The sequence below is a fragment of the Chanodichthys erythropterus genome, chromosome 8, assembly GCF_024489055.1.
Source record: "Chanodichthys erythropterus isolate Z2021 chromosome 8, ASM2448905v1, whole genome shotgun sequence".
Classification (NCBI taxonomy): Eukaryota; Metazoa; Chordata; class Actinopteri; order Cypriniformes; family Xenocyprididae; genus Chanodichthys; species Chanodichthys erythropterus.
The window spans coordinates 25,120,266-25,147,648 of NC_090228.1; the positions used below are offsets into that span (position 1 = coordinate 25,120,266).

At 35.7% G+C, this 27,383-nt stretch overlaps 1 protein-coding gene across 1 annotated transcript in view; it reads left to right on the top strand.

The window, feature by feature from the left end:
- The first annotated feature begins 1,555 nt into the window (after positions 1-1,555).
- The window catches only part of large1 (LARGE xylosyl- and glucuronyltransferase 1), a 37,337-nt gene continuing 11,509 nt past the window's right edge, over positions 1,556-27,383 (top strand). The window contains exons 1-11 of the mRNA XM_067392404.1: positions 1,556-1,960; positions 5,547-5,723; positions 14,168-14,472; positions 15,133-15,215; positions 16,232-16,355; positions 16,941-17,112; positions 17,612-17,716; positions 18,633-18,745; positions 19,515-19,640; positions 22,814-22,969; positions 23,084-23,247. Coding sequence (XP_067248505.1) covers positions 5,618-5,723; positions 14,168-14,472; positions 15,133-15,215; positions 16,232-16,355; positions 16,941-17,112; positions 17,612-17,716; positions 18,633-18,745; positions 19,515-19,640; positions 22,814-22,969; positions 23,084-23,247 — 1,454 coding nt within the window. The 5' untranslated portion in view covers positions 1,556-1,960; positions 5,547-5,617. The remainder of the gene's footprint in view (positions 1,961-5,546; positions 5,724-14,167; positions 14,473-15,132; positions 15,216-16,231; positions 16,356-16,940; positions 17,113-17,611; positions 17,717-18,632; positions 18,746-19,514; positions 19,641-22,813; positions 22,970-23,083; positions 23,248-27,383) is intronic.

Here is a 27,383-nt window from a genome sequence, read left to right on the forward strand (position 1 = left end):
GACTATTATGTCTATATCTTGTGTGCACAAACTTGTCCAAACTTTGTCCATATGGAGATCAAGTCATTCTGAGCAAAGATGCTTAATTTCATGAATTTATGATGAATTTAACTAACAACAAATTATAAACTGTCAGCCATTTCAGCTGAAAGATGAAGTCTGTGATATTAATGTTGTCCACTAGAGGGTGCCACAGGATAAGGAATATTTTAAGATTTTTTTTTCATCAGTTTCCATCCCTTTGAACGGAAATAAATGTATTGATCTAGCATAACTATGGTGTACTGACACAGTATAGTTTTATATAACTAGTGTACATAGAAATCGGTGAAATGCTTATAGAATATTAAATGTTTAACTTTTTTAGACCCCAATAAAACACTTTTTTTCACGATAATATACAATTTCTATAAAGACATTTATTGGTGTTGTATGAGTAGCCTATTAAACAAACTGTTATGTGTTAAACATCAAGCATAAGGTTAGGAGGTAACAGAAATAAAGGATAAAAATGTAAAGGACCTTAAAATAAATGCTTCAGATAAACAAGAGTTTGAGCTGCAAATGGCATCTTCACATTCATATGAAATTGTCCTATAGCATCCTATGATCTTTATTCATCTATATTGATGAATAAGAAAATAATCTTTTGTAATTCATCTTTATATTGATCTATATAGGAATCCAGTGGTCACACAACATGGCATTACAAAAGATTTTCTCTTTTTTTACTCCCACCAGATGGCACTAATCTACCTTCAAAGGTCTACCTTTTAACATGGAATACTTCTTTAAATGAAAAATAATTTTAAAATATATTAGAAAAATAATTATTTTCAATGGGGAAAAATAGCTAATAAATATTGTATAAATGTTTCATAGTACCATAAAATCCCCTTAAAATTGTATATAATAATCAAAAAATATTATTGAACAAAAATATATTACATTGGTTTTTCAGAAAAACAAAAAAAAAGTTACATTTCAAGGCTTCGTTCACTTTTTAAAGAAGGCAAGTGTGACTCCTAAACGAAGAGGGCCAGGGTTGCATACATAGCCTACACCACATATATTATGATCAAATATTCAGTGAAGATTCATGATGGACTTGTATGTTATTACTGGTTAGTATGTTTAATTGAATATAAAAAAAATTGTATTGTAGCCTTTTTGCAGTGGATGGTGTCAAAAAGACTATTTTCCTTAATGGAAAAAAAAAAAAAAAAAAAAAAATATATATATATATATATATATATATATATATATATATATATATATATATATATATATATATATATATATATATTATAGTTATCATTGTTAATTTCTTTTTAAATGAATCTTTGTTAATGGGTTACTACAAATTTCAAAGCAATGAAAAGAAATAACTTACAGCTCTAAAGGAAGCTTAGTTTTAGCTCTCGATAAGCGGAGCACAATCCAATTCTTCCCAGGTCTTAGTGAAAACACAGTCTCCTGGACTGGATTGTGGATTGTGGATTGAAGCAGTGATTGGAGGATATGTTGGGATTGAGGACTGGAGGAGGATGGGAAACAAACAGGGAGTGTTAAGAGAGGCCGCAGTGTTCATATTTAACGCAACCATATCACAAAATTGATCGAATAAACGGCGCGTTTTGCGGAATGTGAGGTGTAACTCGCGTGCAGGGAAGCAGGAGACAATATTTCCAGCAGATTTTTCCTAAAAACACCCCGCATCTATCAAATCCAGCATGCGGCATTTTCACGCGCTAATCGTGGATCTGAAATGGACACAAATGAGACACTGACATATCTGTGATATCTGTGATTCTGACTGGATTGGTGCACAAAGCCCTTAGTTCTTCATTCATGCGCATATCATACGGATATACTGAAGATCATCTGTTCGTCTCTTGTTTGGGGTTTATTTTATTGACAATAACGGACTCGTCCAGTCACAGTGATTTCAGAATCACAGGTGAGACGGCATGTATATCATTTGTCACCATAATTAGTTAGTTTCAACTGTAAAATCATAATACATCAATGGTTGTTTCTTCATGCCACTTTGGCCTTTGTGGACTCGTCCTCAATAAGTCTCTTAAACGCGTCTTAAACTCTCATTAGTTAATTTTATATTTGTTCGCTAACCATGTTCAACAACACGGTGCGTCATTTTCTCTGAACCGTAAAGAGCAAATGTAATTTCCAGCACACCTCAAATCACCATTAATTATGCAAATGAACTGATATTTTAATCATTTTTGTAATAAAATGGCCGGCTCCTTAATCTTGCTACGGCTAATTTCACTGTCATACCTGAGCGAGGGACATTTTTTGTCAATACATAAAAGTCATATGATAAAAAAGTATAGCCATTTTTAATGCGACCTTCATATAACAAAAGAAAATGTTTAGTAGAAAATAAGGGCTGTCAGTCAAAAAGTTTTCAAAATATTTGTTTCATTTGTTTATTACAGTGCTAATACTAGTTTTTCTGCATTAACAATGATAGTATCTGTGGTATCTTTTCTGTGGGGTATCATGGTAATTCTTTAGATGGTAATTAAAGTTCATTGACTCATAAATCATTGATTTTTCATGGTTTAATTACCCTCAGAAGTCTGTTGATGTCACTGTAAATGTTTTGTTTGCACTGAAGGGCTTTTCAAACTGTCATCTGTTGAGGGGGCTTTATGGAGCCAGTCATGTCTGATTTATTTTTTAGCAAAGTATAAGGAATTGCTTTATTGACTGAATAGGCTATATGATTCTCCTAATTATATATAGGCCTATAATTTTGCAATATGGAATTTGGAGTTAGAGAAACCTGTCATGAAGATATTTAATTTGATATTTAACTTTTCTATGAAAATATGAGGCACATAGATTTTTAAACTGAAATACATAGATGACTTTCTCCTTAGAATGCATACTTTGGTAAAAAAAAATGTTTTTTTTTTAAATTCTTTATAACACTTTTTTTTTTTTTTGAAAATGGGCTATTTTCCAACTCCCCTAGAGTTAAACAGTTCAGTTTTACCGTTTTCGAATCCATTCAGCCGATCTCCGGTTCTGGTGGTACCACTTTTAGCATAGCTTAGCATAGTTCATTGAATCTGATTAGACCGTTAGCATCTCGCTCAAAAATGACCAAAGAGTTTCAATATTTTTTCTATTTAAAACTTGACTCTTCTGTAGTTACTTCGTGTACTAAGACAGATGAAAAATGAAAAGTTGCGATTTTCTAGGCCGATATGGCTAGGAACTATATTGTATTTAACTGTATTTTTGTTCTTAAATGGTTAGTTCACCCAAAAATAAAATCTGTCATTAATTACTCACCTTCATGTCGTTCCACAACCCGTAAGATCTTCATTCATCTTCTGCTATCTTCGCAAATTAAGATATTTTTGATAAAATCCAAGATATTTTTTTTTTATCCCCCCATAGAAAGCAATGAAATTACCACATTCAAGGTCCAGAAAAGTAGTAAAGACATCAATAAAATAGTCCACGTGACTACAGCGGTTCAACCTTAATATTATGAAGCGACGAGAATACTTTTTGTGCGCAAAAACAAAACAAAAATAGCGCTTCCAGGTTCTATGTCAGAATGCCGGCTCATTATTGGCCGGCTCCTGCGTCAGCCTCGCATGCATGCGTCGTGCTGCTCGCGAGAACAGCGTTGGCCAATAATGACCCAGCATTCGGACGTAAACACGGAAGTGCTGAACTGTCTATGTAAACAGTGTAAGAGACTGATCGGGTAGAGACAAAAATGTTGAATAAATGCATTATTTTTTCGTTTTGATTTTTGTGCCTAAAATTATTCTCGTCACTTCATAATAATAAGGTTGAACCACTGTAGTCGCGTGGACTATTTTAACGATGTCTTTACTATTTTTCTGGACCTTGAAAATTTTGTTGCTTTCTATGGGTGATAAAAAAATAAATAAAAAAAACCTCAGATTTCATCAAAAATATCTTAATTTGTGTTGTGAAGATGAACAAAGTTCTTACGGGTGTGGAACGAAATAAGGGTGAGTAATTAATTTGAGAAATTAATTTGAGAAATTTCATTTTTGGGTGAACTAACCCTTTAAGTTGGGAATATGAAGATTTGAACGTAGTCAGATTTAGTCTCAGCAACATGATCATATGGGGCCAGTTAAAAAAAGTTGAATCAGGATCAGAATGATCTGGATTTGGAAATCCCATGTTTTACTATCCAGGATCAGGTAATCCATCTTACTTTTGTGCTGGTTTTTCAAAGAAAAATTGGATTGGATCACCATGATCCAGATACACACTTTTCCAGATTACCAAATCTGGATTTCCATTGCTCTACGGAGCCCCTGAAGGGACATGATGATAGAGAGAATATGGGTTTTGAATTAAATATAAGATTTTTGTTGGATATTTACAACTGTTTGGGGATTGTTTTAGGCACCAAAATCTTTTTTACTTTACAGTAGGTTACCGAAAGGCTTAATATGTAGGCTAATGTCTATTTCTAATTTATTTAACAGTTTAACTAATCAAGAGCAAAATAAAAAAATGTGTATGTATATTACATGATATAAATGTTGTATTTTTTGACCAGTTTTAAAGTTTTACTACATTTTCCTCCTGGAATCCACCTTGAAATCCTACCCCCTGTTGGGATCGGGATAATCCTGTTTTTTTTGGATCAAAGTTATCCAAATCCTACTGACAAGTTTTGAACAACACAAACTGAAGGTTTGATCCAGATTAAAACTAGGATTGGGTTTCCATGATCTAATCTGATTTCAGAATCCCTTTTTCCTTTTGAATAACCCATTTTCAAGATTTGATCCAATCCAATGGCCGAAATCCAATCAGATTACTTTTGAACAATGGCCCATGATGCTTTGCATTGCCACAGCTTGATTGTTGTCTTAAGTGCTGACACAGCAGCTGCTGAATCCGAGGCGAAACCAACCTCATTATGAATGTTCCGGCCTGTTCTTTAGCACTGCAGTAAGAGATCTAAACATGCATTTGAGGCGGTGCTGTGGTGTAGTGGTACAGATCTTGGCTGGTGACTGAAAGGTTTTGAGTTTGAATTTTGTAAAGGTAGCCTGAATGGCTGAGTCATTTTATATCACAGTAACTATTTATTTTTTTCTGGAAATGCATTAAAATTTGATTTGTATATTAAATATGTGGTAAATAAACCATGTGGTAACACATGTTGGATCATACAATGAATAAATTACTTGACAAATTAAAGGTGCTTCATTTCATTTGATTAATTTATCTTTTATTTGAAACCCGTGCCCTGTCCCAAATGGTACACTTCATGTGCACTTAGTCTTACAAAGGCTTGACAAAAAAGCTTCACATTATCAAATAATTGAGTTCAAAGGAAAAGATGCAAAACAGTCAAATTAATATAATGCTGAGAGTTCAGACTCTAAAATCTATTTGGGTTGCCAATATTTGAAGTCTTTTTGGTGTTTTATGCATTCTGATAGATGAGCATTATCAATAAATTTGTGTTATGCCTAACAATTTTTGTTTGTATTTTTACTGAGCAGCATGTACCCCCCATCCAAACAGCTGATGCCCACATAGAGGTCTCTGAACAGACACCCTCTGGCTGCAGAGGATGCTGGGAATGTGTCGTGGGCGCAGGAAGTTTGTGGCTGCCTCCCTCGCCCTGATCTTTATTCCGGCCCTCACCTGGCTCTATCTGTCATCTGCAAACTTCACAGGTACGACACCACACGTCACAGACGGATTCTCTCTGACTGGACTCTCACACTCAGATGACCTGATACAAATATTACAGTGTATAGTAATAATTTCACACATGTATTTTTGTAATAAAATTATATTACCAAACTGAATCAACACTGAACTGACTTCAGCTGAATAATGACACAACTGTCTTTTTAGAGCTGCTTTAGTGCCCGTTTAGTGCGTTTTTGTTTTAAAACAGTGTTTTAAAATGAAAACTGTCCACATCTACAATGGCGTTTCCACAGTGTTTCAGAAACGATCTCCGTCTACACTACACAGTAAAATCTCCAGAGTTAAATCAACTCTGTGTATAATACATATTGTCCCTCTCTATATAGTGTTAAAGTAACACTGAACCAGAGTTACAGTTAATGAGATAATTAAGCGATTATTTAAGTGATGAATGAGCATTAGTGATGAACACCTGCTGTTAACAAGCAGAATCACTGAAAAAAAGAGAAATAAAAACTACGACTGACTTTAAATCTTCTTCAGTGTTACTTTAACAATATTTAGAGAGGGACCATATGTACTCTGAGCAGAGTTGATATAACTGGGGATTTTGCTGTGTACACGGCTGAAAATGTATGTCACATGACTGTTCAAGCACACTGAGCATGCACGTATAAGTGCAGTATTAAAAATTTGCTGAGTTTAACTGCACAATGGCTGCTAAAAATGACAACAAGGCCAGCAAAGATTGCAGTTCAGTCTCCATGTTATTGTTTACACGGTCGTCCAGGATACGCAGAGCGAACGTGGGAAGCCATTACACGGTCGTCAAGGATGCGCAAAGCGAATGTGGGCAGCCACGCCTTTGTTTTCAAAAGTCTTCGTTTTGGTACGTTTACACTGAAATGCAACCCCGGCATTTTCAAACTAAAACAGGCTCAGCAGCGTTTTCGAAGTCTCTGTTTTAGACGTTTGAATACGCCGGCGTAGTGTAAACGACAGGCGTAAGCGTAGCAAAACTTATGCAGTTTAAAACAAAAACGTACTAGTGTAAATGGGGCCTTAATCTGTATTGTATAAAGCGCTATATAAATAAAAATGACTTGATTTGACTGTTAGATGGATGGGCAGAATAATGGGGGAATTCATGACCATGAACCATGATGGTGAGAATTTCTAAAGAAAAATTAATAAGTTCTGTTCTGAAAATTGAACACAGTAGATGTACATGTGCTTCATCTTGCACATATAGATTACAAGTTATTATTTCAAATGTTTAAAGAATTTTCTGGTTAATTTGTCATTACTAACAAGTCCAGCTGTGAGAAAAATGTAATCTAAAAAGAAATACATATGACATTCCAAACATAATTATCTGTAAATCATTTTATTTTTTGTGAAATAGTTATTTGATATATGCACAAGATACATTGTTAAATACCTCTGTGTGTATCTCAGTTTTGAAGGATATCCAAGTGGTGAGTGAAACTGCTTCTCGAACTAGAACAAATGTAGGGTGGGACTTGGTTTTTTCTTTGGTAAATCAGGGGTGGGCGATATGACCACATTCTTATTTCACAATATGAAAAATGTATTTCACGATAACAATATATGAATCATTCCATGAAACCGGTACGATTTGGGCTTACACATTTATTTTATTTTTTTTACCAAAATGTATTACTTTTCTAAACACCCCACAACATTAATGACATATTTCACCATATCAGGCATCAAATCCCTATTATTATTGGTCATTATTTTAAGTTATGGACACTATGGGAGCTCTCTGAATATTATTATAAAATGTATTTGTGATAAAATCAACATTTTCCTATTAATCAGATGTCCCTCACACTAATTCAGTAACTGCAAATATAAAAGTTACAAAAAAATCTCACACTTTTGCTATACTAATCCTGAAATATGCACTTTTTGATAATTTTTGATCAAAGGCTTGACTTCAGAATTTGAACTAAAATCAGTATTCTTATGATTGCTTTGAACATTTCAGACAGAGTTCAACAAACTTTAAATTACTTTTTCATAAACTTAACAAAAATAATAATAAAAATGTATGTGTAACGGGGTTGAGATTTTTTTTTTTTTGCCCAAATTGGCCACTGCTCTAAATCTAGTGGATAAATGGAGAGCACATGGCATGCATGATATTAAGAAATCATGAATAATGTTGAAATAACAAAGATAATTTTCACAAGTAATAGTTTTCTATCTTTAATTGAGGTAACAGGGTTGAGTTGTTAAGCTTGACAAACACAATTTCACAACATAATTTAGTTATAATTATTAAAGGAGAAGGTAACTTGCCTGTGTCTGCTCAGTGTTGTTCAGAAGACTTCTATGATGTCACTTCCTATTAATGATGTCACATAAGTATCGGTGCATTATTTTTATAGGGGGAGAATGGTTTGTGTAACAGGGTTGAGGGGTTACTGAGGTACGGAACTAAATGATTTTCATGAATTATCATGAATGTACTTAGAAAAAAAAAACATTACCAGCAAAAAAGCACATATGGATATTTATGGAAATAGCAAAATAAATGGACTTTTTTCTCATTTTATTATTCATATCCCAAGTACATTTTCATAGAAGGCCTTGAGGAAAATAGGTATAATAATAATAATTTCCAATATAAAGACAAAATGTATGTCATGTTTTTTAAACATTATTAAAGGAGACATTTCAATTAATACAAAAAGCTTTTAAAATTTATTTTGGTGACCCAATAGATAAAATACACTGAAAAAAGTCAGAGTGACTCAAATCGTACCGGTTTTGTGGAATGACTCGTATATCAAATTATAGTTATTTTGTTTTATTTTATCTAATTTCTATTATTAAAAATAAGAAAGAAGCCAATTACAAACAGTAGGACAAATACAATACTAAAATATGAAATAAATCTTTTTAGGTAACATAGGTTTGTTTAACATGTAGTTAGAATTAGAACAGAAAGAAAAATGCAATTACATGATGCAACTGTTAGACATCAACTTAAAAAAAACAAAACAAAAAAAACAGTTTGGGTTCATCTGACAAACAACAAAAAAACAACAACATGTAAAGTTGATCGGTGTTTCAGTAACAAGATAATTGTGTAGAGTAATGTGAGTAATTTTTTTTTCTCTACTAAATGTTGACATGTAATCTGTTAGCATGTCAGATTTTGTCCAGCGCTTTGTGTAATGTGTCGCAAAGTGAAAATGCACAGAATTTTCTTGTTCTAGTTCATTCCGCTCGTCTTGTACTTTATAAGTTGAGCGCAGTAATGCCTCCAGGCCCATTTAAGTGTGTTTTCACTGTGTGCTGAATGGAGTCACTGTAGCCTGTCTAAAACTCATGATTTACTCCAGTGGCTTTTAATGACTTTTTGGCTGAAAGTTAAATGTTAGTCACTTTATTAACTGTAAACTAATTATTATGCTCACTGATGTTGAACAGCTCAGATAATGTGTTGAAGTCTGACATGAACGTTTTCTTGCAAAACATTCTACATCTTGGCTGTTAACATAGTTTGTGCTTGAATGTCCTTTTTTAAAGAAAAATATAATATTTGTATTTAGTTGATTTGCTGCTTTCAAATTGTAGGCCAGCATTTTTTATTTTTTTTTAATCATCAGCACATATTTTAAACCTTTTTAAACATTGTATGAACAAGCAGCCTCTATAATATCAGATTAATCTCTTAATATCACAAGGTAGCTTTGAGTTGAACATATCAAAATAAACCCAACAGTTAATTTAGTGAAAGATTGTGTATTTTATCTTTAGTTAGATGCATTTACATTGTGACTGTGCCTCAGATGCAATCAACTCTGTGTTTGTAAAGGTGTGAACCAAATGGCCCATACAGACGTATGGCCCACAGAAACTGATGGGTGTGAATGACAAAGAAACAGCATTGCTCAGAGCAGATCACAGGGTAGATCGATCTCCTGTAGGAGGTCCTAACAGTGTTCTATTGTTTGTAACCCTTTTGTCTTCATGTATAAAGTTCTGTCCCACAGACAGAACTTTGGGTTAAGATGTTTTGAAGGCTGACACGCTAACATCGCTGCTGAAGAACTGTGCTACACTAATACCTTCAATAAATTCTTCTCCCCACAAGAACTCTGGTCAAGCTTACTTATTTTATGTATTAGAGAAATCTAATACATTGGCGAGCCACCCAAACGACTGCACGGCCAAATACAGCAAAATCTAACATTAGTCTAAAATTGACATCTGTATTAACTGTTTAAATGCATTTCATGACAAGAACTTAGCATTTGACAAATAAATTATAAGTCGGCATGAAACAAAGTTGCGGTAGTCTTTTCTTCTCTATTGTAACATATTGAAATGGCTTCTGAAACAGAAAAATAAAATATAAATATTAGATGGAAAAACCTGTAAATGTTACCTTGGACACTAACTGAAGTGAGTTTGTGTACAGTAGAAGACTAAAATTATTAATGGGAAATAAATCTAAAACTGAAATAAAAATAAATTAAACCTAAATGGTAATATTTAAAAGCTGAAAATAGCAAAATAAAAGCAAATTCAAAATATTAATTAAAACTATAATGGTATAAACAATAAAAATAGTGTGAAAATAGGTTGAAAAATAGGTAAAATAAGTTGTCCCGCTCTCGTACCTTAAAAAGAGGATGCAAGAGGAAGGTAATGTTATTTTGATTATAGTTTACAAGAGCACATTAATTAAAACAACAACAACAACAAAAACACATGATGTGCACGGATAAATTGTTTATAATAAATACGGCAATATTTCAATCTAAATATTTGAGAATGGGATAATTGATTTATTTCATTTATTAATCATTATCTATTAATGTTAATATAAATAATAACTTGAGTTGAGTTGCATAGCTGGACATCATGATGTGAACACAATTAATAACCACACACAGAATTTTTTTTCCCCCATCATGCTTTGCTTCAGACTGTAAATGTTGAAACTATGTGTTTGTGTATTTTTAAACATGATCAATATAGAGGGACATCTCATCTTTTAGTGTTTAATGTTCTCTTATTTTGGCAGTTATAGAGGATATGTTTGCAGTTTTAGTGGTTACCATTACATCAAAGTTTTTAAAGTGTAATTTGATCTTTTTATGACAGGTTAATTCAGGTGGGTAAATTGTGGTGTGACGCCCCCAAAACCTAATGCTATTTGTGAAAAAATATACCTTGATATTTGTTAAAATTATTACTTATTACTTTAAACTTGTTTGAACATTATGATAAAAATGTATACACTAATATGTATTTAATATATTTTACTTTTTTACTTGTTGGTTACACAAATTGACATTTGACATGACATAAAAGTTTGTCAAAACCATATGAAACCTACACAAGTTAGACCTGCACAATTCTGGATAAAGTGAGTCACCATTAGGGCTGCACGATATATCGCATGCGATTGTCACACGCATTTCGTCAGTAAAGCCGGTTCCCTGATTACCACAAAATCGCCGTCACCGGCTTTAAAATGGAGCGCCATTTAATGGATAGAACCGTAGATCACTGACAAGCCACGCAATATCATGTTCATTATCGCAGATGAATCGCCTTTGATAATGAACGCGATATTGCGTGGCTTTTCAGTGATCTACGGTTCTGTCTATTAAATGCCGCTTCATTTGAAAGCAGGTGATGATGATTTAGTGGTAATCAGGGAACCGGCTTTACTGACGAAATGCGCGTGACAATCTCATGCGATATATCGTGCAGCCCTAGTCACCATTTTTTTTTTTTGTTTAAAATAGAGATCACGATTCTGAACAGACAACAAAACTACAAAACATGGAATTTACTAGAGGTTCTGACAAAATATTAATTGCTGCAAGTCTATTTAAGAAATATTTCAATAAGTTGAATTATTTTTTTATTGGTTTAAATGACTGATTAAATGACTCAATGATTCAAAGACCATTTGTTTCATTACTGGAAGAATCAGCATTTTTGAATGATTCTCAATTATTCAATGACTCATTTTCTTAACTCACTTGTCGCCGTGTACTGGTGTAAGAATGTAATTGAAACAATTTTATATAAAGCATCAAGCTACTTTCAGAAGGTGAATTACTCTTGTCTAGAACACATGAAAGAGAACTCAGTTTGGTACTCACGTGCTCTCGTAGAGGTGGCTTTCTGATCTGACCAATCAAAGTGTGCGAGTACAACATTGAGTTATCTTTCGTGTCTAGTGCTTGATTGGCTTAAAGTCACTTGAATGTTTAATCACTCAATCGTTCAGATTGGTGATTTTGTAGTTATAGTTATAGTTTTGAGACGACAGACAAAAATAGTCTAGAACCGCCCCTGTTGTGCGATGAAACTCCGCTGCTTTGGTGTGGAAATCTCCGGTTCATTTCTTCTGTTGAGTCTGTCAAGGTCAGACGTCTGCGACATGCTTTATAGTAGAAATTCAAGTTGTAATTCTAATTGAAAGAGAAAATGACACTTTAATACTATAAAACTGCTTATTTTATATCAATCTATTTTATAAAGTGCTTTATACCATGGTCTGTCTGAATACTTGATTCCGATTGGCTGGAAGGTGTGCAATAAAATCATTAAAGGTGCCCTAGAACTTTTTTAAAAGATGTAATATAAGTCTAAGGTGTCCCCTGAATGTGTATGTGAAGTTTCAGCTCAAAATACCCCATCGATTTTTTTTTTTTAAATTAATTTTTTTAACTGCCTATTTTGGGGCATAATTAGAAATGAGCCAATTCAGGGTGTGTGGCCCTTTAAATCTGGTGCTCCATGCCCCAAGAGCTCGCGCTTGCCTTAAACAACATAAAAAAATTTCAGACAGCTAATATATCCCTCAAAATGGATCTTTACAAAGCGTTCGTCATGCAGCATGTCTAATCGCGTAAGTACAGTGTTTATTTTGATGTTTACATTGATTCTGAATGAGTTTGAGGCTGTGCTCCGTGGCTAACGGCTAATGCTACACTGCTGGAGAGATTTATAAAGAATGAAGTTGTGTTTATGAATTATACAGACTGCAAGTGTTTAATAATGAAAATAGCGACGACTCTTGTCTCCGTGAATACAGTAATAAATGATGGTAACTTTAACCACATTTAACAGTACATTAGCAACATGCTAACGAAACATTTATAAAGACAGTTTACAAATATCACTAAAAATATCATGATATCATGGATCATGTCAGTTATTGTTGCTCCATCTGCCATTTTTCGCTATTGTCCTTGCTTGCTTACCTAGTCTGATGATTCAGCTGTGCACATCCAGACGTTCTGCCCTTATCTAATGGCTTGATCATGGTCTGGCATATGTAAATATTGGGGCGTACATATTAATGATCCCGACTGTTACGTAACAGTTGGTGTTATGTTGAGATTCGCCAGTTCTTCGGAGGTCTTTTAAACAAATGAGATTTATATAAGAAGGAGCAAACAATGGAGTTTGAGACTCACTGTATGTCATTTCCATGTACTGAACTCTTGTTATTTAACTATGCCAAGGTAAATTCAGTTTTTGAATCTAGGGCACCTTTAAATTCACAGGTAGTTACAAGTCAGTTTAATCACTCTTCTATATTAATGAGCTGTTTTTTATTGAAGCGCACACATTAACATTCAGGAGCACAGAAACTTCTCAACGCTGCCCCATGACTTTTAATTAAATAGCTTTGCTACTGAATCGCTACATTATATTTCTCAGCAACAAAGTGGTAACATTGCAGGTTTTTAAGTAATTAAACTCACAGCTTCGTTGTTAATAGAGTAAGAGACTGAATGAATGAAGGTAATGTAATCTTACATACTTCTTTATCTCTGTCTGTTTGAAAGCAAACAGAATGCTAGAAACTATATAGATATATATTATTATTATTATTTTTTTTAAACATATAAGGTTAGGGTGTGTGGACATTCAGAGTGTGTTTTTGTTTAACAACAACTACAATATTATAAGCATAGATGATGCATATTGCACATCCCAAGATTTACCTAAAGGTACCCTTATTGCATTTTTTTTTTTTTCTGAGAGTGTATCATATTTTTATGGGAACAGCAAGGTCTCTCAGATGGCCATTTGTGATCAGATCACCAAAAACACATCTAATACCAGATTGGAACAGGGCTTAAGTGAGTCAGAAGTTGATTCAATAACCAAGTTAATTTGGTGAAGCATTCGTTAGAAGGATTCAAGCAGATAACTTGTGAGTTCTTGAGTCTTTTGGAGTGACTCATTAAAAGAACCTGCTTATCTGATTAAGAGCCATTCATTTTTAATTACATACAAGACATACACACTGTATGTCTTATTTTTTTCTTTTTTTCACATTCATTTCATACTCCTTGGAAATCTTCTGCACTCATAATTTGGACAATTGACAAGCTGTAGTACAGCAGTATGGACAGATGTTAAACAAGTCTCTGTGTTTCCTCCTCAGTCAAACCGCTGCCTCTGTCGCCGTTGGATCCTCAGTCATCTGTGCTGATCGGTGCGGCCGCTGAGCATCAGGCTTTGGAGCTGCGGCTGCGAGAAGTAGAGGAACATAACCATGCACTGCGGAGAGAGATTAGCCTGCCGCCCAGGGTCCCGACCCATAGCAGCCATCACAGCAATGGTCGCCAAGGCAACCAGTTGCACACCCATTCCACTGAAGAGGGAACAGGTGATAGCGAAGCTAAAAAAGGAGTTGCCTCAGGCAACAGCTCGGACTGTGTGCCTCAGCCTGTGGTGAACAAATGTGAGGTTGGTATGCTGAATCAAGACCTTACACTGAACAGATTCAGACATTATCAAAACCAAGACCCTGATCCTGTCCTCAAATCATACGTTTTGTTGAGGAGAGGGCAGGTGTGTTGTTACTTAAAGGGTTAGTTCACCCAAAAATGAAAATTCTGTCATTTATTACTCATCCTCATGTCGTTCCACACCCGTTAGACCTTTGTTAATCTTCAGAACACAAATTAAGATATTTTTGTTGAAATCCGATGGGTCAGTGAGGCCTCCATAGCCAGCAATGACATTTCCTCTCTCAAGATCCATTAATGTACTAAAAACATATTTAAATCAGTTCATGTGAGTACAGTGGTTCAATATTAATATTATAAAGCGACTAGGCGGAATATTTTTGGTGCGCCAAAAAAACCCCAAATTAACGACTTACATAGTGATGGCCGATTTCAAAACACTGCTTCATGAAGCGTCGGAGCATTATGAGAACCGTCCAGAACACTCTAGCAACCACATAGCAACATTTTAGAGAAATTGTATTGCAACCTAGCATTATGACAGTGTCTTTTACATTTTATAAAATTGATTTTGTTGTAGTGTCATATTTTAAAACGTATATTTATTGCATCAGTGCTGCTACAGACTGTTCTGAACTACTTGTCTTTCTCATCACAGACCATTCATATTGCCATCGTGTGTGCGGGGTACAATGCTAGCAGAGATGTCGTCACTTTGGTCAAGTCAGTTCTGTTTCACAGGTAAGTTTAAAGTCGTTGTCCACATTTAGAGGGTATTCACGGCTCCTTACAGTTTTCAGTTTCTGGTTTCACTATTCAGATTCTGCCTTAAAAGGTTGCTGCTTATGTAGACCGCAAAGCGCCTCAGTACGTTTTTGAACAGAGCTTGAGTGTCCAAGTATATCAAAAGTGTTGGTGACCAGACTGGAATTACCACTCTTTCACTCTTTTCATCATAGGTGTTAGTCTTCCGTACATGGCAAAATCAACTCTGCTCAGAGTACAAATGGCCTCTCTCTAAATAGTTTTAAAATAACACTGAAGCAGAGTTAAAGTTAATGAGATATTTAGGCAATTAATTAAGTGATTGAGCATTAGTGATGAACACCTGCTGTTAACAAGCAGAATCACTGAAGAAAAGAGAAACACAAGAACTACAACTGACTTTAGTCTTATTAATTGCTTAATTATCTCATTAACTTTAACTCTGCTTCAGTGTTACTTTAACATATTTAGAGAGGGACCATATGTACTCTGAGCAGAGTCGTTTTAACTCTGGGGATTTTACTGTGTACTAGACATACATTGAGATATTAATTGTAAAGACTTTTATTAGACCTTTAAGGGGTAATAAAAAGTAAGAATGATGAAAACGGTTTGTTAAACATGTAAAATGTGCAAGTAAAGCTAGAATCAGATCTCATCGTCAGCGTACATGATATGCTTCCCTCTGCTTAAACACCCTCAAGTAATGCAGTGCATAAAATGACTTTTGACTGTTTTTCCTGTGCTGTTGGTGATAATGTTACACTCATCTTTAGTTGACAAGAAAGTAGTTCATACTGAAATGAAAATTACCTTTTATTCCTAATGCTATTCCAAACCAAAAACCTTTTTCTGTGGCACACAAAAGGCGAATTTCTGAAGAATATCCTGGCTTTTTGTGTATAATAAAAAATAATGAATATTTAGTAGGTGATGTTTTTCGGTTTTGGGTGATTGTGACAACAAATGTTTATTCTTCTTCTATGTGTCAGACGGAACCCACTCCATTTCCATTTTATCACGGACTCCATCGCTCGGAAGATCCTGGCCGATCTCTTTCACACCTGGATGGTGCCGGCCGTTCATGTCAACTTCTATGACGCTGATGAGCTGAAGGTTTGTGTGGCTAAACTGCTTTGCTCAGTAGAGCTCAACAGTGATGCACAAGTATTTTTCCCTATTTTCTTTTTAGAGATTTAAAAAAAAAAAACGTCAATATGTCACTGCCAATTCTTTTGGTCACTGCTGTATACGAGTAGTTTAAGAGTTTAGTATGATTCGACTATATCCACTATTTCCTGGGAATTCAGTGATTTCTGTTTCCGTGTTAAGTAATTGGTGGATCAATCGTCAGCATTTTGGCTAGAGTAGAGAATGACATTCTGGTCTTATGTTGCGTGTTATACACTAATAAAGAAACACTTAAATATGTTAATAATTGAATCAGAGCAGTTAAAACCATTTATATACAACAATAATTTCTAACCGTAATCATCTTAAGCTTTGCCGGAGCTCTGTAATGCTCAATGATCAGAATGCACATGCATATACAGAAATTGCCGTCCCCCACGGCACATGGACCAAAGGGGGGGCCAATATCTCACCCCCCACCCTCAGGAACATGATCGAGAACAGACCGAGGGGGTCTTGCAGTTTTTAAATTCATTTGATGATGTTATTTTCTGTCTGTGTGTTTGTCAGTCTGAGGTGTCTTGGATCCCGAACAAGCATTATTCTGGCATCTATGGCCTGATGAAGCTGGTGCTGACCAAAACGCTGCCCTCCGACCTACAGAAGGTCATCGTCCTGGATACTGACATCACCTTTGCCACGGACATCGCTGAGCTGTGGGTCGTCTTCCACAAGTTCAAAGGTACTTTTGAATAAGATTGGATAGAAATGATAGTCGTTTTTGTCATTTGAACTTGACTAATATATTTTAAAGTGCTGTCAATCGATTAAATCTAATAAAAAAAAAAAAAAAAATTAAAAAAAAAAATTAAAAAAAAAAAAAAATTATATATATATATATATATATATATATATATATATATATATAACATACACACACACACACACACACATTTAAGAAAAATTACTTTTACTTGATGGTTGCACCACATGACATTTTTAGAGTCATTAAAAATAGTGTTAAAGTTTTTCTAAACCACATGAATACAAAGAATGTAAAACTACATTTTTAATATGTATTTCCTTTCCTGTGTCATTGTCCCAAATATGTGTGCAATTTTTGTTTTTTAAATGTAAGGGCTTTAAATGAACTACAGATTTTCATCCATAGCACAGATGCTGTCGATCAGTAATGTCAGTTAAGACGCACAATTCACTGTGGCGGTGTTTGTGTGTTTCAGGTCAGCAGGTTCTTGGTTTAGTGGAGAATCAGAGCGATTGGTACCTGGGGAACCTGTGGAAGAACCATCGGCCATGGCCAGCGTTGGGCAGAGGCTTTAACACAGGTACGTCAGCCAGATTTCTGATTATCAGACTTGAAGGGAAGACCAGTTTTAGAACAAATACCAAAGATCCTGATGAATAATGAGAGTAAAGGCCCCAATATACTTCAAACGAAATCGAAGAATGAACTGATGTGACGTCATTTCGAACAAAATCAGGCCAAAATAAAGTTCGTTTTGTGTTCTTTTTGAAAGTTTGAAACAGCTTGCCAAAGCGAGCTTTCGGGAAAAGTTCGCTCCAGCTGCAAAACACCTTCATGCCTCCATTGGTCCGTGATGATAACATAACAGGAGGTGTGCGCCGAGGCTCCGCCTTCATTCGCGTGGAACTGTTCTCTGACTCATTTCGTATGTTTGAGTTCGTTGAGGTAAGATCTCCATGGGTGAAAACATGAACACTGCTGAACACACTGCTTTTTAGTACAAAATGAAGTTAAAATGAGGCACTGACACTGTTTTTCATGTTTGATACTGTAAGGCTGCTTGATTTTAAGCAATCTATTGAATAAAGTGATATATAAATAAACGTAACTGGAGTGTTAATTTGCGGAGCTCATGCTAACACTCCCATGTTATGATCAGACGCTTTTCTTATGCTTTCTTTAAAAATGCTTTTTGTTGTTTATTTTGTTACTGAGAAGAAAGTGAACAGCATATATTTACATATTCATCTAAACGTCGCTCTCAGCAGTGTGGGCAGTGTGAGATTTTTGTTTACAGTATATTGTTTGGTCATGCATTTCGAACTTCGTTTTACCCCTAAACGAAGAACGAAAAAGAACTTTGTTTGAAGTATATCGTGGCCTTAATGGGTTGAGATTATACAACATAGAACCAGACAATTCCATTATATTATAAGTACTAATTAGTGAAATGGCATGCAAATGATGGTGTGTGTGTGTGTGTGTGTGTGTTGAAGGTGTGATTCTGCTGTTGTTGGATCGTTTGAGGAAGCTGAAGTGGGAACAGATGTGGCGGCTGACGGCAGAGAGAGAGCTCATGAGCATGCTGTCTACATCACTTGCTGATCAGGTACACACATGGGCTCTGTTTCAATCCATAGTGAGCTGCCCTGCGGTCTACTTAGTATAACATCAGAAGTGACTAACTTTCAACTCACTAGGAACATTTGTATGATGCAAATAAAGACCACATGGGACTCAGAGTTTGATGTTAGCATGTTGCTAAGATAAACTGGGAACGTTTTATCGATATGAAGTAGACTGGGATTACAGTTCTCTGCCGCTACAACAGATTTCCATCAGTTGGATTGCAGAGAAGCCATGTAAAGTGCAGTGCAGATCAGGGTCGGAAATTAACAGACTTGGGGCAAAAATTGGCACCAAAATGCCCCTCAAACCGAAGATGTGGGGCAAAAAAATTGCCCATACACAATTAAACTAAATCAATGACTGTCACAATTAAAGTGAAATGTGAAAATGAATGAAAAGTGTTGAATGTGGCAATACATATAGATCTGCTCATGATGCATCAAAGATTTATTTTTATACATTGTTTTGTTGCAGTGTTGAGCATAAGAAATCACATTTCTGTTGAGTATATGAATGCAGTGGCCAATCAGAGGCACTGGAGTTTGTTTCTGTGTGCGCTCACTCAATAAATTTTGCACTCTCGTGGATTCTATCATCATGAACAACAAAGTGCAGATACAATTTTATGTGAAATAAGAGCTGCTTTAGAAAATTAAGAAAATACATTTTATTTTTTGCTGAAAGAGCTTGTAAACATGTAGCCTTGGAATCTATTTTATTGGTCGTATAAAATAATATTGTGCCTGCAGGACATCTTCAATGCTGTGATCAAGCAGAACCCATTCCTGGTGCACCAGCTGCCCTGCTTCTGGAACGTTCAGCTGTCAGATCACACCCGCTCTGAGAAGTGCTACAAAGACGTGTCTGACCTCAAGGTGACATTACTGTGGAGCTGACACAAGGGGGAGCTCACACTTATTCTAGATGACAAACAACAATTTCTTCACATGAACTCACCTTATTTTGCAACGCTATATTCTACTTCCGTTTTATTAGTCGCTATAGGTAAATAACTACAAGAATAACAAAGTGCAGTAAATGGTGAAACTATTTGTGCTACAAACCAGTGTGTTCATACTTACGACAACACATTAAAGGGGATCTATTATGCCCATTTTTACAAGCAGTAATAGAAGTCTCTGGTGTCCCCAGAATGTGTCTGAAGTTTCAACTCAAAATACTCCACAGATCTTTTATTATACGTTGTTAAATGCCCATTTTTGAGTAAAAGGAAAAACGTACTGTTTTCGTGCATGTATCTTTAAATGCAAATGAGCTGCTGCTCCTCACCCTGCTTTACAGAAGAGGGCGGAGCCTGTACAGCTTGTGCGTCAAAAACTCTGACAAAAACTAACAAAACATCTCTATTGCGGTCACGCTCACATGAAAGTTAATTTGCATGCATTTTAAAGGGGACCTATAATGCAAAATTCACTGTTTGGACATAAATGTGTGTTGGCAGTGTGTACACAACCACCCTATAGTGATAAAAATCCGCCCACTCCTTTTTTTTTTTAATCCCCATAAATCATAAGCAGTGTCTCAGAACAAGCTGTTTCCAGAACCCTGGCAGTGTGAGGTCACAAAAGCCACATTCCCCGCCCACGAATGTTGACAGACACTGACGTTTGAACATGGAACCGCCCTGAGCGAGTTCACAGCGAGTCCGCCAGTGCTGCACTGATGAGAACGTCTCCCAAGCGTTTTAGGTGTTCTGTAGCTGGATGGATTAATCCACATAGCTCTCTTCATTTACTACCTAAATCCGAGCTGCTGAAAACGAGGTGGATTAACTTGGTTTTCCAGAAAGTTCTCCCTCAGTTCTGTCGAAATTTTTGTATGTCTGCGCGAATCATTTCACACCGGACTGCTTTGTGAACGAATATCAATACAAAGGGACAATACAAAACAGAGACTGTGGTAGAAATGTGCTACTCAAGTACAAACTGTTCGTGATCCAGCTCACAGTCTCCAGAGTGATACTGGATATGGCAGTAATGTAGGTGAGAGCACTTTATTACAGTTCATCTGAGTTTATTTACGGGTATAAAGTTTATTAAGCACCACCCAAAAGGCATAAATATATTCGTTTACTGTTAGTTGTAACAATGTTTCTGTGTACTTCGCTGTGTATGTTGGTGATGATACAAGGGAAAAGAGAGAGTGTTTATGGATAATATTTTAATGTACACTTGCAGTGTTTTATTAAGCTCTTACAGTGTTTTTCTAGAGTGAAAACGGACGCTTCATCTTTTGTGTAAAGTACAATAAACGTCATAAAACTCATCTGTAAAGTTTTGACCATCATTCACACGTTACAATAGGCCTGTACTAATAAAGTAGATTAAAAACAAGAAGGCAATATAAGTTATGACCGTAAATGAACTAAACTATACCTGTTTTATCTCCATGCAGCATATATTTGCAGTTTCTGACATTATAGCGCGTCCTGACTGACTCCTGTCACCAGAAAATCAGCTCTTGAAGCTCCGCCCTCTTAGGCCAATTGCAGCAGCTCATTTGCATTTAAAGGGACCGCACTGAAACGGCTTGTTTTTGCAATTTTTGGCAATTTTAACATGCTATAAAAAATTATCTGTGAGGTATTTCGAGCTAAAACTTCACATACACACTCTGGGGACACCAGACACTTATTTTACATCTTGTAAAATGGGGCATAATATGTCCCTTTTAAAGCCATTTCAGTCTAAACTTTAAGGTTTTCTGAGCGCCCACATCCGAAGCATGCACACAGAAAGCTGGCTGTCAAACGGCACACGAGTATCAAACTAAGTTCTCTTACACTTCTTATTGCACTTAAACTGTCAAATACACACAAGGTTAGGTCACAAACACAGTCTGTTATGTCTGTAAACATAAACGGCAAGTAAAGAAATCGCATGTGTACATTAGATCTGTATATTAAAGTGAAAGCAGCGTAATATACAGAACCTACTGCTGTATATGCTGTTAATATGAAGCCAGACACAATCATATTACAAATGTCCGTGTCCCTCTTACGTTAAAAAATGGTGGATAGCTGCCTGGACAAACATCTCATCTACATGTGTGTTTATAGGGGTTGTTCATTATGTTTTCACTTTTTTAACTTTAGTTAGTGTGTAATGTTGCTTTTAGAGCATAAACAACATCTGCAAAGTTACGACGCTCAAAGTTCAATGCAAAGAGAGATATTTTCTTTTTAAAAAAATCTCTGTTTAAGGACTACAACAAATTGTTGGTAGGGACTACAACGAACTTCTTCCCGGGTTGGTGACATCACTAACCCTAAAATTTACATAAACGCTGCCCCTGAGAACACACAACAAAGGGGGTGAGGCCATGTTATTGCTATACAGTACATAACACAAATGTAATGACAACATGTTATAACCGTAATTAAACTAAGCTATACCTGTTCTATCCTAATTCAGCATATATTCTCTGGCTCTGTAGGCATTTTACAACAGTTCCCACATGAGCGATTTATAGATTATCATGACAGATTATGTTAATCAATGACTTTAAGATATCCCACATCAGCTACATAAATAGCCATGACGCTAACATGGCGTAAAAACTTAATAAACAATCAATCAGCTACATAAATTCATCAACTAACTGTTCAGAAGCGTCCTGTTGCAGTCTACATGTTGTCACTTCTTCTTGAGTCTCTCCATCATTGTCCGACTCCGTTTTGAACATAAAATGCTGAACAGTTTCTGACATTTTCAGTGAGTCTCCGTGAGGTAATCGGAGCTGCTAGTGCTAACACAATGTCTTGAAACCCCGCCCTCTGCTTAGGAGCAGCAGCTCATTTGCATTTAAAGGGACACACAAAAATGGAGCGTTTTTGCTCACCCTCAAAAAGTGACAAATTTAGCATGCTATAAAAAATTGTGGGGTATTTTGAGCTAAAACTTCACATACTCACTCTGGGATATCAAAGACTTATTTTGCATCTTATAAAAATGGCATTATACCAAACAGTTCAGTTTGAGATCAAGGTCAAGCAAATGTTATAACTTTCCGCATTTCTGAACTCCAGGTGATTCACTGGAACTCTCCGAAGAAACTGCGTGTTAAGAACAAACACGTGGAGTTCTTCAGGAATCTCTATCTGACGTTCCTGGAGTATGATGGGAATCTGCTGAGGCGTGAGCTCTTTGGCTGTCCCAGTGAAACGGACCACAATTCAGAGAATGTGAGTTGTGCTTCATGTTGGCAGCTGCAGCTTTTAAAGTTGCAGATGTCTGCAGTGATTTCTTTATTTAGGCAGCATGAAAGAATAACAATTGTTTTCCTAATATTCCTGCAGCTCCAAAAGACCCTATCAGAGCTGGATGAAGATGACCCATGTTATGAGTTTCGTCGGGAACGCTTTACTGTGCACCGCACACACGTCTATTTCCTGCACTATGAATATGAACCAACCTTAGATAACACTGACGTGACGCTGGTGGCACAGCTTTCTATGGACAGGTAAGAAAACATAGGCCTACTTTACAACACCTCCTCACCTCATATTTCATACATGATGCCAGTATAGGGCACGTTAAATCAAATTGATCAAAGCCATTTATTAAGATATAAATATTTTTGGTTCAATACAATAAAGCACAATCGACAGCATCTGTGGCAAAATGTTGATTACCACAAGAAGTCATTTGTCCCTTGTTTTCTTTCAAGAAAAACCAGATTACAGTGAGACACTTAGAATTTAAGTGAATTCTATTCAATTTTAAAGCAGAAATGTGAAGCTTATAATTTTATTAAAGCACTTTTTTTAATTCTTTTAAGACTTGTGCATTATTCAAGCTGTAAAGTTGGGCTGCATCAAACAATTATTTTGATTAACAATTATTAGAGCATTTCCTTGGTTACTGCTGTAAACAAAGCAGCACTGCACTTATAAATAGCTACTTTATTCAGAGGTAAGAGGAAAATAAAATGCCATCGAAACTTTTCTGAAGATAGTCAGTTCCCTTCAGAGATGCATTCATATAACCCCTCACCTCCAATTCAATATTTATATTTTCTTCCTATATTTCGAGCATCGTGAACAGTGAGCTTCTCCGCATGCTACAGAACTTTCTCCTCTTTGGGTCCGTCTTCAGCATCTTTGGCCTCTTGTTAACGGCTGTTTACAGATGCAGGCATGATGTGGGCTATTTATCTTTATCACTGTCCCAGTAGCTCCTGAAAATAACAGAAAAATAAATACAGTACAAAGACTGTAGAAATGTAATGTATTATTGTACTCATATTTCTGTTTTTTTTTTTTTCAGGAGCTATTGGGATAGTGATAAAGATCTACCAGTCGATCACAATTAGATAGGTTGGCGACCACTGCTTTAGCGGCTCCGTATATAATATAATATAATATAATATAATATAATATAATATAATATAATATAATATAATATAATATAATATAATATAATATAATATAATATAATATAGACATTACTGCTAATGATTTAATGACTGGTAATGTTTCTGACATGACTTACTAATAAATATTCTAGGTGTTTTAATTGGTTATTTTTGAAGACTTTAATATCATCATCTTCAGAACACAAATTAAGATATTTTTGATAAAATCCAGCAATCGCCAGCAAGATAATTAACACTTTCAGATGCCCAGAAAGCTACTAAAAACATGTTTAAAACTGTTCATGTGACTACAGTGGTGAAAAATGAAATAACGACTTTATTCAACAATATCTAGTGATGGGCGATTTCAAAACACTGCTTCATGAAGCTTCTTTTGTTTCGAATCAGTGGTTCGGAGCATGAAAGTCACGTGATTTCAGTAAACAAGGCTTCGTTACATCATAAGTGTTTCGAAATTTCAATGGTTCACATGACTTTGGCAGTTTGATTCACGCTCCGAACCACTGATTCAAAACAAAAGATTTGTAAAGCTTCGAAGCTTCATGAAGCAGCGTTTTGAAATCGCCCATCACTAGATATTGTTGAATAAAGTCGTTATTTCATTTTTCACCACTGTAGTCACATGAACTGTTTTAAATATATCTTTAGTAGCTTTCTGGACATTGTAAGTGTTAATTGTCTCGCTGGCAATGCAGGCCTCACTGAGCCATCGGATGAATGAAGGTCTTACGGGTGTGGAACGACAGTGAGTAATTAATGACAGAATTTTCATTTTTGGGTGAACTAACCCTTTTAATGTTGTAAATGAACACTGAAATGATTTTCTGGCTGAATGAACCACACTGTATCCTATACTCTACTCCTGATTATACGCAATGGCATTCACGCTTTGGCCTGAACTCAATTAAAATTATATGCCTTGTCATTATTCATCACACTGATGACATTAACTGGCAAACTGCTGCTGGAAATTAACAATGTTTTGAGTCAAAGCTTCATGGCTTTTGTGATCAGTGTAATAAAGGATGGCTCTGGTTAGTCAGGCATGTTCGGGCTACTTCAGACAGCCAGCTCATCAGTCAGTGCCAGTGGCGGAGGGTTATCATCCTTGTCAACAGTGACGGATGCAATTCGTTGTTGTCTTGGAGGGCATGATCTCTTTGATGGCCAAGTATAGCACTCAAGAGCAATAAGGCTGTCAGAGTAGATGCCACATCTAGTTGGACTTGAATGAAAGTGAGGCATTGAGGGACAGAAGTGCAGTCTGTTCAGTTTGTCATGTCAGGTTAAAACGGAACTTTTACTGTTTTTCTTTGTTATTAATCATTAAAGGATTTGTCCACTTTTAAATAAAATTTCCTCATCCTCATGTCATCCAAGATGTTCATGTCTTTCTTTCTTCAGTCGAAAAGAAATGAAGGTTTTTGATGAAAACATTCCAGGATTTTTCTCCTTATAGTGGACTTCAATGGCCGCAAAATGGCTGAAGGTCAAAATTACAGTTTCAGTGCAGCTTTAAAAGGGATTCTACTTCTTCGTAAGCTTTTTGAACAATACGGAAAGCAGAAGCACGTTCAATGTGATCATTTATGTTTATAAAGCATATACAGTCGTGTTTTTGTAGAAAATGATCGATCGTTTCACTAGATAAGACCCTTATTCCTCGTCTGGTATCATTTAAAGCCCTTTGAAGCTGCACTGAAGCTGTAATTTTGACCTTCAACCATTTGGAGGCCATTGAAGTCCACTATAAGGAGAATAATCCTGGAATGTTTTCACCAAAAACCTTAATTTCTTTTCGACTGAAGAAAGAAAGACATGAACATATTGGATGACATGGGGATGAGTAAATTATCAGGAAAAGTTTATTTGAAAGTGGATTAATCCTTTAAGCAATTTAGTGTATATATCTTCTTGTACATATTAAAATATTCAGGGTTCCCATAGTCTTGAAAAAAACCTGGAAATAGAGTATAATCAGGTTTGTGAAATCTATAGTAAATCATATTTTTCTAGGTATGCTCCGTTCTAAAGTATTTATTTGACTAGAAATGAATAAAAATATGAGTGCTCTGTAAATGTATAGGATCAGGATATTTGAGCCCCATACATACCAGATATTTATTTGATTTTATTTTAGTCATTCATTGTTAGTTCATGATAGTTCACAGTGCATTAACTAATGTTAACAAATGAAACCTTATTGTTTTGCTTAATAAGACTAAGAGAAAACTGATATTAATTTTTATGGTAACACTTTACAATAAGTGCAACCATAATCGCACTCTCTCAATATTCAAAGTGCAAATAAGACCAAATTTTTCTTTGATACAGAGCTGAGAGATGGTTACAACTGCACTGCCCAGCCTAAAATAGCTTTCATATTGAGAGATATCTGTATTCATCAGGGAGCCGCTTTCAAAATGCGGGGTATTGAGATCGCGTTTGAATGTGCACTCGCGTTTACTTTCACGATGGCGCGTAACTCTTTAAATATGGAGCGGCGGCAACCGTTATCCAACTCAATTAAATGTTTTTTTATTTAAATACAAAGGAAAAAATTATAGTGGAGGCGTAATGTAAACGTAGCGGTGGCATATTCTTTCCTAATCATCCTAACCACTCTGTCATGGCAACATCACAAGACTACTTTTCGCCTCGATGAGAAATCTCGTCACATTTTAGTCTCGCGAGATCTCGTGACACGAAATCTCGTCACACCCCTAGTAAGTTGTATGTACGTCTGCTGTTCTTTGATTTACAAGCTATCAGAATTTCATCTTATTGGCCAATTCATAGTTTTGAATGTCACTCTTATATGAACCTCCACCTGGAGGCCAAAACAATGCTTTCCTCCATTGCCTGCCGGTTATTTTTTCCAGGTTTGTACTAAGTACTAATGTAGTAGTAGCTTGTTTCCACCACTGAATCAAAAATAAAAAAAACTGTTTATAACATTATATCTTACAGTTCTGAGTTTTTCTCAGAATTGCGAGAAATAATCTCGCAATTGACCCTTTGCAAAGACCTGCCCCCCTTAGTTACTGTTGCTTTGTCCGACAAGCCGTGGCGCTGTCACGCCACACGCAGTGAAAAATACATTGCGGAGCAAAGAGGACACTGACAACACGTCGACAGACAAGACAGAGCAGGTTACTTATGATATTAAACAAAGTCCCAGCTTTCCAATTTTTTTTTTTTTTTTTTGAACAATAAAAACC